This window comes from Zonotrichia leucophrys, chromosome 4 (genome assembly GCF_028769735.1).
Source record: "Zonotrichia leucophrys gambelii isolate GWCS_2022_RI chromosome 4, RI_Zleu_2.0, whole genome shotgun sequence".
NCBI classification, from domain to species: Eukaryota; Metazoa; Chordata; class Aves; order Passeriformes; family Passerellidae; genus Zonotrichia; species Zonotrichia leucophrys.
Window position 1 is genome coordinate 32,879,096 of NC_088173.1, and position 14,701 is coordinate 32,893,796.

At 38.4% G+C, this 14,701-nt stretch overlaps 1 protein-coding gene across 6 annotated transcripts in view; it reads right to left on the reverse strand.

Moving 5' to 3' along the window:
* Window positions 1–14,701, reverse strand: part of PDLIM5 (PDZ and LIM domain 5) — a 125,694-nt gene that overhangs the window by 37,784 nt on the left and 73,209 nt on the right. For 2 of the 6 annotated variants that reach the window (XM_064711051.1, XM_064711049.1), the window contains exons 6-8: window positions 12,050–12,067; window positions 11,623–11,795; window positions 10,156–10,192 (exon numbers count right to left, since the gene is read on the reverse strand). In XM_064711051.1, the coding sequence (XP_064567121.1) occupies window positions 10,156–10,192; window positions 11,623–11,795; window positions 12,050–12,067 (228 nt within the window). Of the gene's footprint in view, window positions 1–8,619; window positions 9,554–10,155; window positions 10,193–11,622; window positions 11,796–12,049; window positions 12,068–14,701 lie in introns of those variants that run through there. The other 4 variants (XM_064711052.1, XM_064711050.1, XM_064711053.1 and 1 more) reach the window with 3 other exon arrangements.

The following is a 14,701-nucleotide window of genomic DNA, read 5'->3' on the forward strand; positions in this document are numbered from 1 at the left end:
AGAAAACAGAGAAAGTAGGAAAGATTGACAGAGATACAGTACAACACCAGACCACATTAACCACTGGAGAGTTATGGAAGCTTCCAGCTCACAGAGACATCAGGCAATGTGTGAGCGACTTGAATACTAATATAGAGAACAGCAATTTTGATTTCACCCACAAATAAAACTATTCCCTCATCAAGTGAGCATTTAGCATCTGTCAGCCTTTAAATTCCTCATCATAGACTGCCTCACATGCCTGGGTCATTCCCACAGAGCCAGGGCCCAGAACTCTCCACATGGATCCATTTAAGTCTCCATGGTGTGGACAGAATTCACCACGAAGATTATTCACCTTGTCCTCTTTTTTATAATAAACAGTAAACATAGAAAACTGGAATATTTAGTGATATAATTTCTGCAGGCCCACCCTTACAAAATTCAGTGTGTAACCCCCTTTTATTTTTGTCTACTTATTTTACAGGTGGAAATGCATTAGAACAAAAAAAAAAAAAAGTGAAAATCCAAAGGTCCAAAATAACTTCAATAATTTCTAACCTCTAACTTGAGTTCTTATTTTAAAATTTCAAGATTATCCACTTGGTGGATAATTGCTGTGTATTTTTTTAAATAACTAGAAAGACGAACAGAACACTCTAAATACCTACAGAACAATATACGATTACCCAGATTTAAATGCAAAACCAGTGCCTGAATACCTTGCTTATACCTAGCAGTCTGCTGTATATATACCTTTAAATATTTACCTTGTATGACTTACAGATGATTTAGACTGAAAGCTTGAGATTTTATTGAAAGAATTTGTTTCACAAGTAGGCAGAGATGCTTCATGCCTGCCCAAAAGCAGGAAGAGAAGAGAAGTCATTAATCAAACACTTATTACACCTCTGCCAATACTAACTAAAGCTCAGGAGTTCATTTAAAATTTTTTCCTAAAGCTATCCTTACCCATGAACAAACAAACAAAACAGGTATGTTTTTTTCAGGTATCCTGTAGTGTTAATTACTGAGTGAAACACTTTCTCTCCCTATTGGTAAATACTTATATTCTGGATGTCGTCCAATCATTACACAAGTTAAAGCTTGTATTCTCCTCCAAAAACTTTGGGCTACTGGATAATTTAAACACACTTTGTAGCAAGGGTGACTATATTCTCCTCGTGTAACCAACTTCTGGCAACAGAACCCAACTCAATCTCCTACCAATGACTGCTTTTCCTCCTTGATCAAAAGGCCACTTTAATTTTTAAATTATCTTTAGAAGTTTTGCCTAAAAGCTACTTGAATTTCTAATTACTATATAAATTGCCACAGCACTATGAGGGTCAGGAAACCCTTGAGCTGCTCCATCTGGACAGCATCATCATCAAAAAAATAATCAGGTGAAACTGTATGGCTTTAAATCTAAAGAGGAGAGACTTAGATTAGGTATTAGGAAGGAATTCTTTACTATGAGGATGGTGAGGCACTGGAAAACATTGCCCAGAGAAGCTGTGGACACCCAACCCTGGAAACGTTCACCTCCAGGCTGGATGGGGCCCCAAGCAATCTGGTCTAGTGGGAAGTGTCCCTGCCCATGACAGGAGCATTTGAATTAAATGATCCTTAAGGTCCCTTGCAAACCAAAGGACTCTGTGATTCATTGTGTGTAAAACTGCAGTTTCTGACTGCACTCAGCCGGCACGGATGTACCTGGCAGGGGCAGGAGGCAGCCCGAGGGCTGCTCCCACAGGCAGGGCTGCAGAAGGCAGCCCCCCAGCGGGGTCAGCAGGCAGCGGGAACTCGGTGGTCTGTGTGGCCACTGCACACATCTTGGGGACAGCAGGTGCTTCGTCCGCCGGCAGAGAGCTTGCTGCATCTGGAGCAGGCGCGGTTATCTTCCTAGTTGATGTTAATTTCATGAGTAATTATAATGAGACAATATACAGAGAAGAAACTTCTCATTTGATTAAAAATACATAATAGCAATGGCCAACTCTTTCTAGCTGGTATTCTTGCATCTGTAATTCTTGCACATTCTGTAGGAACCAAATACTCATGCCCTGGGAATCACACCATGATGAAAACAATTTTTGGAGGCATTTTTACAGCTAAAGCTTGAGCACTTGTTTAACCACAAACCTAAACTATTTGGGTAGTTACTTAAAAGATGATAACTTGAACAAGAGCACAACCAGTATGCAAGAAACTACCTAGTGTCAGGAAAAGACACTTCAGACACAGAGGCTACTTGGCTGCTGGAATTTAAAACCTGAACAACTGAAGGGAAGATGAGGTGTGCACTTGCCTAAGACTTCCAAAAGGTTCTCAAACAAAAATTCTATATAATAATAGAAAGAAGAAGGACAAGTAGATTCACCACAAGAGAGCAATATTTCTCCCCTGTATTTTGCTTCCTCTTGCTTGTCATCACACCGAAACAGCCATAAAAACTCTTGACAGTTTTAGTACAGTCAGCCTGAGACCTCCTCTTCTCCCAAACTACAATTTCTGCAGAGAATGTTCCTGGCTGTCTCCTTATGAGAAAGTGCACAACAAAAATCAGGACTAATACCTATTATTACATATTACTAAGCCTTTGTATTTATATCAGGAATAATTCCATTGAAAGAAAATATAAAAGTAGATCTGCATGACTGCAAAAGGCATGTCTATAAAATACAATCTAAAGACCTGCTGGCACCACATCTGTTTAATATTAGGTATATGCTTTCTCTGGAAGTGCCAAATTCTGTGGTTTACATGGTCTAATGCTGCCAGGATTACTTCTTGAGATGACTTTTTGGAACTTTCTGGAAACGCTGTCATTGCTCTTAAGTATTTTACTGTTATTTTACTGTTAAACTTACAGGAGGACATCACATACATGAAATAGAGTAATAAATAATACACTATAACTTACAGTAGTTGGTTATACAGAGATACAACTATTTTAAGACTTTAAAACTACAATAAAAAACCATTATGAGGTCTACCTTATAAGCAGCTCACTTAACTTTAATCTAGAAATCAAATCCAGATCCTCCATACATTTCACAGCAAGCTTTCTCCTTCTTGGTGGTTAAGTAGTGGCTGATAAAATTTACAGAGCTTCAGCCAAGAAAAGATGGAGCCCATTCGGAAAATAGGGACCTAGGCGAGTCTTTGTCAACAAATTCAAGGCTTCAGTAGCAAGTCTACTCACCCTTGGATGGCCCAATTTTTCTTTACTAAAAGCCTGACATGGCATTTATGAATTGCTCCATGCAGCTTTCCAATAGCTACCATTTTACTAAAAAAGGGATTTGAAGACCAGATTTGCTGTATTTTCCACTCAAAAGAGCATTATTAAAGCAGCAGCACCTGCTCAGTAACAAAATATAAATATCAACTGTAACTGCTACACTGATGACCTCTCAGTTCAGGGGAGAATTCAGACTACACAGCTGCATCAAATAACCATCATCAAATTGTTCTCCTTCCCACACTCAATGCTACATCTTCTCTCGACAGCTCTGCAGAAGCTGCTCCAATTTCTGCCCTTCTTGAGCAGAAAATTCTTACCATCTACTTTTTTATTTATAAAAGTACTTTGGCTCTCATCCTGAACAAATAGTTGGAACATAGCTGCTTTTCAGATTTCACATTTTAAAGTTGCTCTCTTGCTAGGTTAATTTTGCCAAATAACAACATTTAGAGATATAGGTCTTGAGTAAGATTAGATTTAAATTTCTTTTGCCTGGATTCAGATGCAGAGCTAGGATTTAGACATGACTCCTTGGTACTCAGAACACAGCAGCTGCAGTGGTATCTGCAAGGCATCTACAGCTCAGCAGAATCATAACATAGTCTGGATTGGAAGGGACCTTAAAGGTCAGCTACTTCCAACCTTCCTGCTGTGGGCAGGGACAGCTTTCACTAGACTTTGCCCAGAGCTCCATCCAACCTGGCCTTGCACACATCCATGGATGGGGCAAGTAGGTGTAATCATACTGAAGTTTCACTGGTAGACATGAAAATCCATTACGGAAGCAGTACTTTTTTCAGTGCCTTTTTCATCCCAGGTTTTCTGCTTAAAAAATAAAATCACCAGGAGTCTTGTCATACATCTTCTGTGTGTATTTTTCATCTGTGTTAATCTAAGAGAATTTGCTGCTGAAAACATCACAACCAAATCTTTTTTACTGTATTGGCTCAAACCAAATGTCACCATAAAAGAACCCACCAGCCCATCAGCCTCCATCTCATCCTAAGCTCATGTTAGCTCATGAACATACCTGCTTCTCCCGCTCAACAAAAATGTCCTCAAAAGACAACATAATAGACTTCTATTTGGTTGTCAGATTTCCTCTTCTCTCAATAAGTTGAGAACGCTACTTTAAAGGTTTAAAACTGGTCAGTTCCAAGTCTTATTATCAATTTTCCAACAGCAGAAAGCCCACACAGGTGTAGGCAACAGTGTATTCCATGAATGTCTGTCTAAGGCCTGGCAGGACCAGGCACTGTTCATTTAATTCTCATTTTTACAGAAACAGCTTTGTTTCGTGCTATGACTTTGTGCTTGTGCATGCTACCTGGAACTCAAAAACTCTGGCACAATGTAAGATAAACCATGAGAAAATGTTATTGACCTTCAGTAACAGTAACAATCAATCACCCTCCAAAGTATTGTTGCTCTCTTCTACCTAAAATTACTGTTCCTGTTTAGTACTCACAAGTTACCTCCAAAGCACCAGCAATTTGCCAAGGTAAGCGCCAGTAAAACTATCCAAGGCCAGTGACAGGAAATTTGCCAGATAATCTCCTAGTGTTCTGTGACTGCATCACAGCACAACAGTGTGTTATAAATTAAATAACCCACATTTTAGAAAATTATTTTTATATTTCTAAATCCATATTCACTTTTGGCTTGTTGAGACCATTAAAAAGTTACTCCAAGTTATATGGTGGACACCCACTGATAGGATACACACACTAAATATTGCATCTTGTTTTAATTAGTATCCACAAGACTGTTCATGCATTCCCTTGTTTTTATTTAATTTTTCTCCCTCCCCCTACTACCATCTCCAGGAAAATCCCTAGTCACAGCGGCTTAATGAAGTTTATTCTAAGCGAATGACAAACAACCCTCTCTCCTCCAAGGCAGACAAACCCAGGCTAGAAGAGGATAGATTGTAAACTGAATCAAAACCCCTGTGAATTATTTACCTCGCAGGAGCAGCAATATGTTCAGAAAGTCTGGGAGAGGGGACACTGCCAGGGCAGGAATCTGCTATCAGCAAAAGAGCAGCTGCAGGTTCTGGTCTAGCACTGTTTTCACTCCATTCACAGTAAAAAACACCCAAGTGAAGACACACAGAGAAAGAGATTTTTAATCCACATTAAAATAATATGCAGAAGAGGAAACACTGTGCATGAAAGTGTTAGTAAACTGAGAAGAAAAAAAGAACCCAAACCCCAAAAAACCTCCAAAAAGACCATGAAACTGATAGTAAAATACAATTGAGCAGTTAAAAATGATGCAAAACACATCATTTTTGAGTATCACACATAAGAAGTATCACACTTCCAGTGAAGGCTGAGAGCATCCTTGCTGTTTTAAAACTCAGAAGGCCAAGTAGTATTGGACACTTACAAAGCTGGAATACATTAATTTGGGATAATATTATATGATAGAAAACAGCTTTAGAACATACTGAAAGTGACACAAGCACTAGTGGGATTCACACCAAAGCTTTGTATGCTTTTTGCTACAACTTTGTGGAGGGGTTAGTTTTGTGAACATTACACTATGTATTTCTCAGTATTTTTCATATCCTTTCTGTGATTCAGTTGTTATAGGAAAAAAATAATCTAAAAAATGTTCTCTTAAAGAACTGCTTGAAGAAAAGCACCTGCCAGACTGTAAACCACACAAAAAAGGTAAACTACAAGGTAGAGAGCAATCACAACAATATGTTTTGAGCAGACTAAATTAGCCACAGGGGCAGTCATTTCTGCCTTTTTTTTTCTTATGTTAGTATGCAGAATTAAGTATCTTATTAGAATAGGGACCCTTCAGTTGAAAATTATGGAACAGATTTAAAAATGACCAGGGAGCAGACCTCAAAGGTGGTAAAGGTGTGGATGGAAATTCTGGTGCAGGTGGCCTCTCCAAAGTCGGGGTAACTACGGATTTTTTATCAATATTAATACAGGTATCCTGGGTTCCCGCTCCATCAGGTAGGTCTGCAGGTAGGCTTTACATATATTTATGACATAGGGGAGAGAAAAGTAAATACATGATTTTATGACAGATTGTTTCAAGACTGACTGAGAGTAGGACAAATATTTTCCAGTCACTGTGGATCAACTAAACTACAAATCTGGAAAACCTTCACTGAGGACAATGAACTGACTTTACAATTTAAGGCTAAAACCAAATCCAGAGCTGGTTGCTCAAAAGGAGATGGTTAAAAGTGAACATTTAAAACAAACACCTTGGAAACAGGGTACTGCAGAAATAGAAATAATCTAAACCACATAAACTTTATACTAAGGCTAGACACCTGCCTAAGTTTTAAGTAACTGATTTAAAAGCTGCAATCTATACATTTCAGTGAGGGCTTTCTCTTTCTATATCCTATCTTTCCAGCTGCTGCAGAGAAAAATCTATTTTATCCAAACAAAAATCCCTAGTGGGTTGCAGCTTAGAAATAAACAATAGTAAAAACCACACAGAACATCTGTCTTGGACAATGCCTGCCTGAAAAGCTGAATATTATTAAATTTGGATATTTTACTGAAGATCTCTGATGAAAGAGAAGTTTCCATTTCATTGTCACATTGATATTTCTAGGAGATCTCTAAAGCTCATTCATTTATATAAAAAACACTCATAATATGTTTTCAAAGATCAGACATACGCTGGGAATCAGACATGAAACAGGGCATGTTTGTCAGATACAAATGAAAAAGTGGTCCATTTTTGAGAACAGTAAGAAAACATCCAAAATTGAATGCCAATAAGATCTGTGCAATGGGGATACTGGGAGAAGAGATGACATCTTTCAAGCAATAAATTAAATTAATTTCATGCATCCATAAACCACTTCTGGAAATAGTGGTGTTTTTACAATGAATTTATAGAAAACTAATAATTTGGCTGTCTCTCTCAAACTACTTTCATATCCCTGAAAGACAGACTCTATGACTATGTTTACTCAAAACAGAGGCTTCTATTATTTTGATTATTTAGAGAGTGTTTATTCTTTTTCTCACTACAGCAACTCACCCTTCAAAAGAGTACGAGCTGGTAAGATAGAGAAACATAATGGTAAGTTTAATAACAATATGAAAATATTCCCATTACCTAGGGACATCTCCAGAACATAAAAATACCTGAAGGTCAAACCATTTTGCCCTTAAAAAGAAACCTTTACAGAGAATCTAAGTGACAACCTTTCCAACATTTCACAGTTTTCATTACATTGATGGTCTCTGAAATGCTCACATTTCGTTCTGTTCATAAAGAGATTATATAAGCCCAGCAGAACAATTTAAATACACTACTTCACATTCCCAGTTTAATGTGCAGTACTCAATAATCAAATTATTATACTGTGGTGTATGTGCACTCAGTAACACGCTTGGGTTTAGTAACACAGTACTCACTGCCAAGTTACGTGATGGATGGGCATGGAAATTAAACTGATTGGCATTTCTCATCCAAACACTCTTTTGTGAAGCTATTGAAGTGAATGTTTTCCCTTACTGTCCTTTAAGGAGTTAACCTAAAAAGTGTGCAAGAGGTGACATCCCTTGGGCTATCATTACCAGAGCAAATCTGTGCAGTGTTAGGCATCCACATTGGTGACTGTTAGTGCTAGATAACTTATCTATTACCTGAAGTCTCCATTTTCTGTTTGTCTTTTCCTAAAGACAAAATGACAAATACCATAAGCTACTGCTGTACTGTATAGCAGCATAAACCATCTGAAAAGGAAAATCAAACTTAAAATGGTTCCAAAGGTCCTCTCAAATTCTGACATTGTGCAAGGAAAGAGAAACAACCCTGCCAAGTCTTCTGCAGAAGCATCTGTTCACAGGACCAATTCCATCAGAGGAGCATGTAGGTCAGCTGCAGAATCCCAAACCAATTGCAATGGTTCTCACTGAGCAGTTGTGAGAAACTGGGCTTTTACATGTGCTTCACAATCACCTTTGTTGGAGGTCTCAAATGTTAGCTGGTTCAACAAGCACTGCAAAAGTTGTCAGCGAGCTTTACTTCATATAATTCTTACTCCCCTAAGGGTCAACCATTTTATTGATTCCTGCAAATCTTGTGTCAATTTCAACAACACAAACACGTACTCCCATTTTTAAGATGATCAGGAAGTAAAATACTAGGATAGTTTTAAACAATTCAGAATGTTTCTACTATGCATCAGGGATTTAATTGTTTCTCTCCCTACAGGCTGTGAAGGTGCCATGAAATGTCAGCCCCATGCAAGAAAAGAACATTCAAGGAGTCCAAGAGACTCAAAAAAAAACCCAGACAGTGCTAAGATAAAAGCAACTTTTATTAAAATACTCTCCAAGCTTCAAAATGCATAAATTAATGGATGTGTAGCTACTATAATACATTATTTTACATGAGAACCACAGAGCTGTGAAGCTTTCATAAACACAAGAAAGCCCATAAGCTTCACTCTGTAAATAAATAAATACTACTGTCTAATCTTGCCCCTGCTAGAAAATGTGTTGAAGCTCTTACACAGCAACATTCTGCTCAATTATTGTTTTATAAGTTTTCCAAAACATGAACATATTACTAGCCTAAGCAGCAGAATCTTTATATTGAGCTTTCACTTCAATTCAAAACATTGGAAAATATTTTTTTTAATTTTTCTTTTCTTTGCTTAAAAGCAGTCTGTCTTCTTGCTGCACTTTGTAAAACATTTACAACCACTCTAAAACTGACCTGCTGAAAATCTAATGAAATCCAAGATAATTTTTGCTGGTAAGTACGATTATTTGAAATAGGTGCATACAATCCCCTCTTCATCTTCTTCCCCCAGCCCCAGAATCAAGGTAACACAATTTCTTATTCATTTGATCAAAATTTTCTGCTTTCTAACAGCCTACAGTAACTCAAACTCAGCAATGCAAATGACTTCTTTCAGTCAGAAAAAAGAACTGAAACAGCTATCTCCTCCCCCACACTGGGAGATTCAGCCACCCAAGTTGTTAAGTTTTAAATATGTATTTTTTTATCAACTAATGATTAGCACAAAAACATTTCATCTCACTTTTTACACATCAGTAGGAAAGTGTTAGAAAAGTATAGAAAAGGCTAGAATTTCTCTCGCAGAAAGGCTACTGAAACATGTTTTCCTTTTTCATTTTTTTCTTTTTTTTTTTTTTTTTGCAAAGCAGATGGAAAAGAAGAAAGGAAGGAAGTGTTTTTATTTTGCTTTTTTAACTTGGGTAAAATCACTGGACATTAAGAACACGTGCTGAGACTTCATGGTGCCAGTCACGTAATTTTGTATATTTGGGGCTAAGGACGTGGATGGGAACCTTTTCCCTGTGGAAAGAAGTGATAGAAGAAAAATAAGAAAGAAAGAAAGTTTGTCTTAAGCAGTTTCACAAGTGAGCATGCAAACTCCATGCACTACTTCTATCACATTGTCTTCCTCTCTGTCAAAAAGCTGGATCCAGTGTTAGTCAAAGCCAGTGAAGAAAGTCTCACTGACTTCAAGAACCATTAGATTTAGCCAAAGGTTGGTGCTCCTTTTGAACACTGCTTATCCCAAAGCAAGGAGACAGCTGACCCTCACTTGCAGCCAGAACAGCAATACCTCCCAGCTATGCCTTGCAATCAGATCCACACTCAAAATCAAAAATGCACGATGAGACTTGCTGACCTCGTACAGGCAACCAAACCGGTTCAAGTTTACAGAAAATCTCTACACAAACTCCTGCACAAACATTACTACTGGACTGTACCAACAGCTTTTACAAAGGTTTGTCTACGGAGAAAAAGATCTTGATTTAGACATGCTGAAGTAAAAGGCAAAAAGGGGAGGAACATTTTAAAAACACCCAGATGTCACACAAGTGCACCAAACATTACAAGTTAAGAATTCAAACATGCAATGTATTAAAGTAACAAAAATGTAAACTCACTTAGTCTTCTTCCCAGCTTCATTTTCTGGTTCTTTCACTGAAATGAAACAGAAATTTTTATTTTCTAGGGCACTAAAGACACCGTACCACAACACTGACATTCTCTGCTGTGCCAATGCATTCACTACAGCAGCAAATTACAACAAGGCTCATTAGGAATCTTTGATTCTAAATCCGCCCCAATTGACAGGAGTTATGTCCATGAACTTCAAGAGCCCCTTTGCTAGTAGGACTGCTGAAAAGTGGCTCTGCTGATTTCTGTCCTTCCCCCTGGCCCACTCCCCATGCTGGCATTGAGAAAGGTGATTTGAGAAGGTGAAGATGAATGGAAGTTAAGAGGTATTTCTTTCGGATGAACATCCAGTGGGTTGATATCAGGTGATAATCCAAGCGTCTGTTTGCAGCCAGGCTATTTCCCACCAAGGTTCTAGAGGTCTACACAAGGGATAATGCAAAATTCCCAGTCCTGATTTTAAGGCTGGCAAATCTAGTTGCAGTAATTTTCTTACAGCATTTGTCAACATGATAAATTCATCTTTACTGGATAACATGTTATTTGATGTTCAGGCCCTATACTCTGCCCTTACAAGGACTGATGAAGGGAACTGAACACAGGACCACAGAACAATCAAGCCCAAAGTCAGAATATTTATCACAAACAGACAATAACCCTTATTTTGGGAAATGTTATCACTGGCTTCTAGAAATAGCTGATTTAATCAAATCTCCCCCTGGAGAGGAGGTCCAATTTCCTCAATGCCTTCATTATTGCAGCTCTAGCTCAGAAAAGCTGAAGAATGAGAGCTCAAAGCCCCTGACAGCACTTCGGTGGTCTTCACACAAAAACACAAATCTCAGCCAGTGACTTATGGCTGACAGCATAGCATGAAATTGAAGTTTTAGCATAAAATTATATGACTGGGAATGACCTTCACCTCATCACTGGTTCCACTCCATCAATACATGTAATCACACCATAGCATAAGTAGAGGGTGGAAACATAACCAGGGAATAAACTGAGGACCTACGGATTTATGTTTCTGATTGGTTACATCATTGCAAATCACATACTTTTGCATGACTGACAAAGACTTCCCACGTGTCAGAAAACACCTAATTTTTCTGAAGCACTAAATTTCATCAGGAATGTCACCATTTTGGTGATACAGGGGGAAAAGAAATAACAAATATGAATCTTTCAATATCTTTGGCAGTAGAAATGGAAATTTTAGGATTTATCTAGAATGTGTTAATTCAGCTCAATCCAGAATAATGCCCAGCAATGCATATAGCCTGAACTACTTAGTAACGGAAGGGTTTAACTTTATTATCTATTTCAGAGTAACATTTAGAGGGAAATATTTTAGAATAATATTTCCCTTTCTCTATCTCCCCTGAGCCCCAGCTTTAAAAACGCAGTGTGTGCAGGGGAATGGCCCATTGCTCCAGGCGCCCCGGGGCACTCACTGTGATCCGTGCCGGTGATCTGGGCGAGGATGCGGAAGGAGCGGCTCTGCGTGGTGCCGGTGCGCGGGTGCCAGTCCTCGGTGTCCTCGATCAGCCGCTTCTTGCTGGCGTCGCTGTGCGTGGGCGTGTGGTAGAACTCCGTGTAGGTGTCCACGATGTGCTTCCGCGGGGGGCTGTGCCGGGGACAGACACGGCGGTGAGTGCCAGGCTGCACACAGCACCTCGCCTCACACCAGCTACAAAGGCACGGGGCCGTGCAGAAGGGCAGCAGCTGAGGCCCAGCTAAACACAGATGCAGTTTTCTGAACCAAACGTGCCTTTTATAATTACTCTAACCCTCTGAAATATTTCTCCTTGTTTCACTGACAGAACACTCGAAACAGTAAAAGACAGCATTATCAAGACATCTACACGTTTAGACTTTTACCGTTTGGGTGGGTTTTTCCTTGGAGGCGACAGAGTAAGACAGCAAGAGAAAGTTTCCCCAGCGTGAACAGGAAAAGGAAAAAAAAGAAAAGAAGAAAAAGTCAGAAAGCTGAAATGAAACAGAAATGTAGCTAATTATTCTGATTAGTTTTGCGAGAATTGGCACTAAAATCCAAATAATAGCCATATTCTACTTCTACTACTAAAACCACTGCAACAGAACTCACATACTTTAATTAAACTCATGGTGATTTCCCTATAGGGATGAGAGGGAAATTTGTTTTGTTAAAGCAGAGTAGTCTACCTAGGTCAGATCAGGTGCCCCTTGACAAATTCTCCCTTTAGCTCCTGAGGGGCACAGCACAGATGTGTGCACATGCAAGGACCACCAGTACACCCCATGTGGTTGGCACTTGGCAAAGCCTAGGTCAGAACCAGCCATCTGAAAGCATACATGGCCACATTCTCAGGGATAATGAGGAGCTATCCTCTTTGAAAGAAAAGCAGTGGGGTGATTGTTCCACCTGGAAACTTTCCCTACAGTAACCTACAGACTTATCATTATTATCAAGACTATTCTCAATCCTTAGACTAGCACATCTTTAAAGAGTACAGGGATCTAAAAGCTGTGATTCCATTAAGCGATGCAAAGAATGTGTCAATTCGGGAAATTTGGAAAAAGGGAACAGAAGACTCAAACTACATAAATTACTCCTAAGTTCTACATTTGTTATTCCAAAGTATTAATCTCTAAGACCTGCTAAGTGTACATTTATTTTTTGCACAATTTACAGGAGGAAAACTATGAAAAACTAGTTCCTAGGACATAAAATTTGTAATAAAACCAACAAAACTTCAGAAGTCACTTTTATTTTTGACACTACCTCCTCACTGTACTTTAATGGTTCAAAGTAATTCTGGGGAAGAAAGGTGGAAAATGAGTGAGGAATTATGTTAACTGTTAACAAGTAAGAATCAGGCCCATTGAATAGAATGCATTAGTAAAAACTTAAGCTTTAAAAATATTTAATACTTGAAAGAATGTGAAAGGTACAGTACAAAATTAAATCAAAAGATTTAATTTCTTGACACACAACATTAGTGAAGAGCATGTATCACATACCAAAGTTGATAATAGAGAAAGAGGTATAGAAACAAAGGCAGTGGCAATTTCAGGATGGAGAACAGAGAAAAATGGAGTAAAGCATCTTAAACAGTTAATAGCAAAAATGAAATGAGAAAGTTAAAGCAGTAATTAAAGGTGTGGAAATACATGAAAACTTTATGGTTTATGTGCAGTTTACTGAATTCTAGCAAGTACCCCAGTGAAATAAGCAGTCTTTCGTATTTATTATATAACAAAGTGGTATAAAGAAAAAAATCCCGCTGACTTCTCTGGTCCTGCTGGTCTCCTTTGTAAGGCTTAAGAGTCTACTGGTAATGACTCACTGAGGCAACAAGGTGGTGCCAGAGACAAAGGAAACCTCACTGAGACAGGCTCTCCCTTACCTCAGCCTTGAGGCAAGGAGAGAAGAGAGAAGCCAATAAAACCTCAATGATTTATCATCCTAATATGCACAAATCAGAGTATATGGACGTCAGTTTTCTTTTCCTGTATCAATTCAGAATCCAGCCCTTCATTCCACAGTTCTCAAAGCAATTTTATCTTTATACTGTATTTCATCATGTACTAGTTGTATTACCAACACCAATGAACCAGAGTTGCACCAAGAATTTATCAGTACACACAAACACCACACGAATGTTTTGTAGAATAAAAATGAGCTGCAAAATGTAGCACAGTGGAGAGCAAAGTCACATCATGTCCAATGCAGATAAGAGAATGTATTACACTGAGAAAAGCTGAAGCTGTTTGCAAAATTTAAATATGCAGCTCTGTATGAGCTGAAATTTTGCAAAACCAGAATACATGCTGGTTATTCCAAGAGGAAAAATAACCATAATTCAAGTCCAGTGCTGTTGATACTAACTTTGTCGCTGCTGCTATCTGCAAGGGAAAAAAAAGTATTTGATGCGTTAATTAATTCTTTGCTTCTTAAAATAGTACAGGAGTTTCCAAATCCAAGCTCTGGTAAAGCCATGTATCACATAAGTCAAACTTAAAAATATAAGAGAACCTATAAGAGAAAATCTTAGTCCAGCTGAACTTTAACTGATCGAAGTCTGTGGACATCTTACCTGTTTTAAGCAGCAGGCACATCTTCATGCAAGAGCAGGCAAAAAGGTCTTGATAAAAGTGCAAATGCACATAGGCTAGTGAAGGCAAATTGCTCACTTTCTAAGGCAGAACTAAACAAGGGAAATTAAACTTCCTTTCCCATCCTGAAGTCAAATAGTTTATATCCTGAATGTTTTTCGAGGGAAGCCAAGAGGAAGGGAGGAAATTGTGAGTATAACAAGGTGCATTCTAAAGAACTGCATTTGCTAAGCAATGCCATCTATGAACAATGTACAAGTTGGGTTTTTTGCATGTTTTGAGAAAATGAATCATACAAGCCACAGAAACAAAATGGAATTCATTTCAGACTGATCAATTATTCCAAACTTCAATGTTTGTGATATTTTATAGATGTAATTGATACAATTTTCAGTTGGGAGATACTCAAGCATCATTGCAGAAACTTAACTTTTC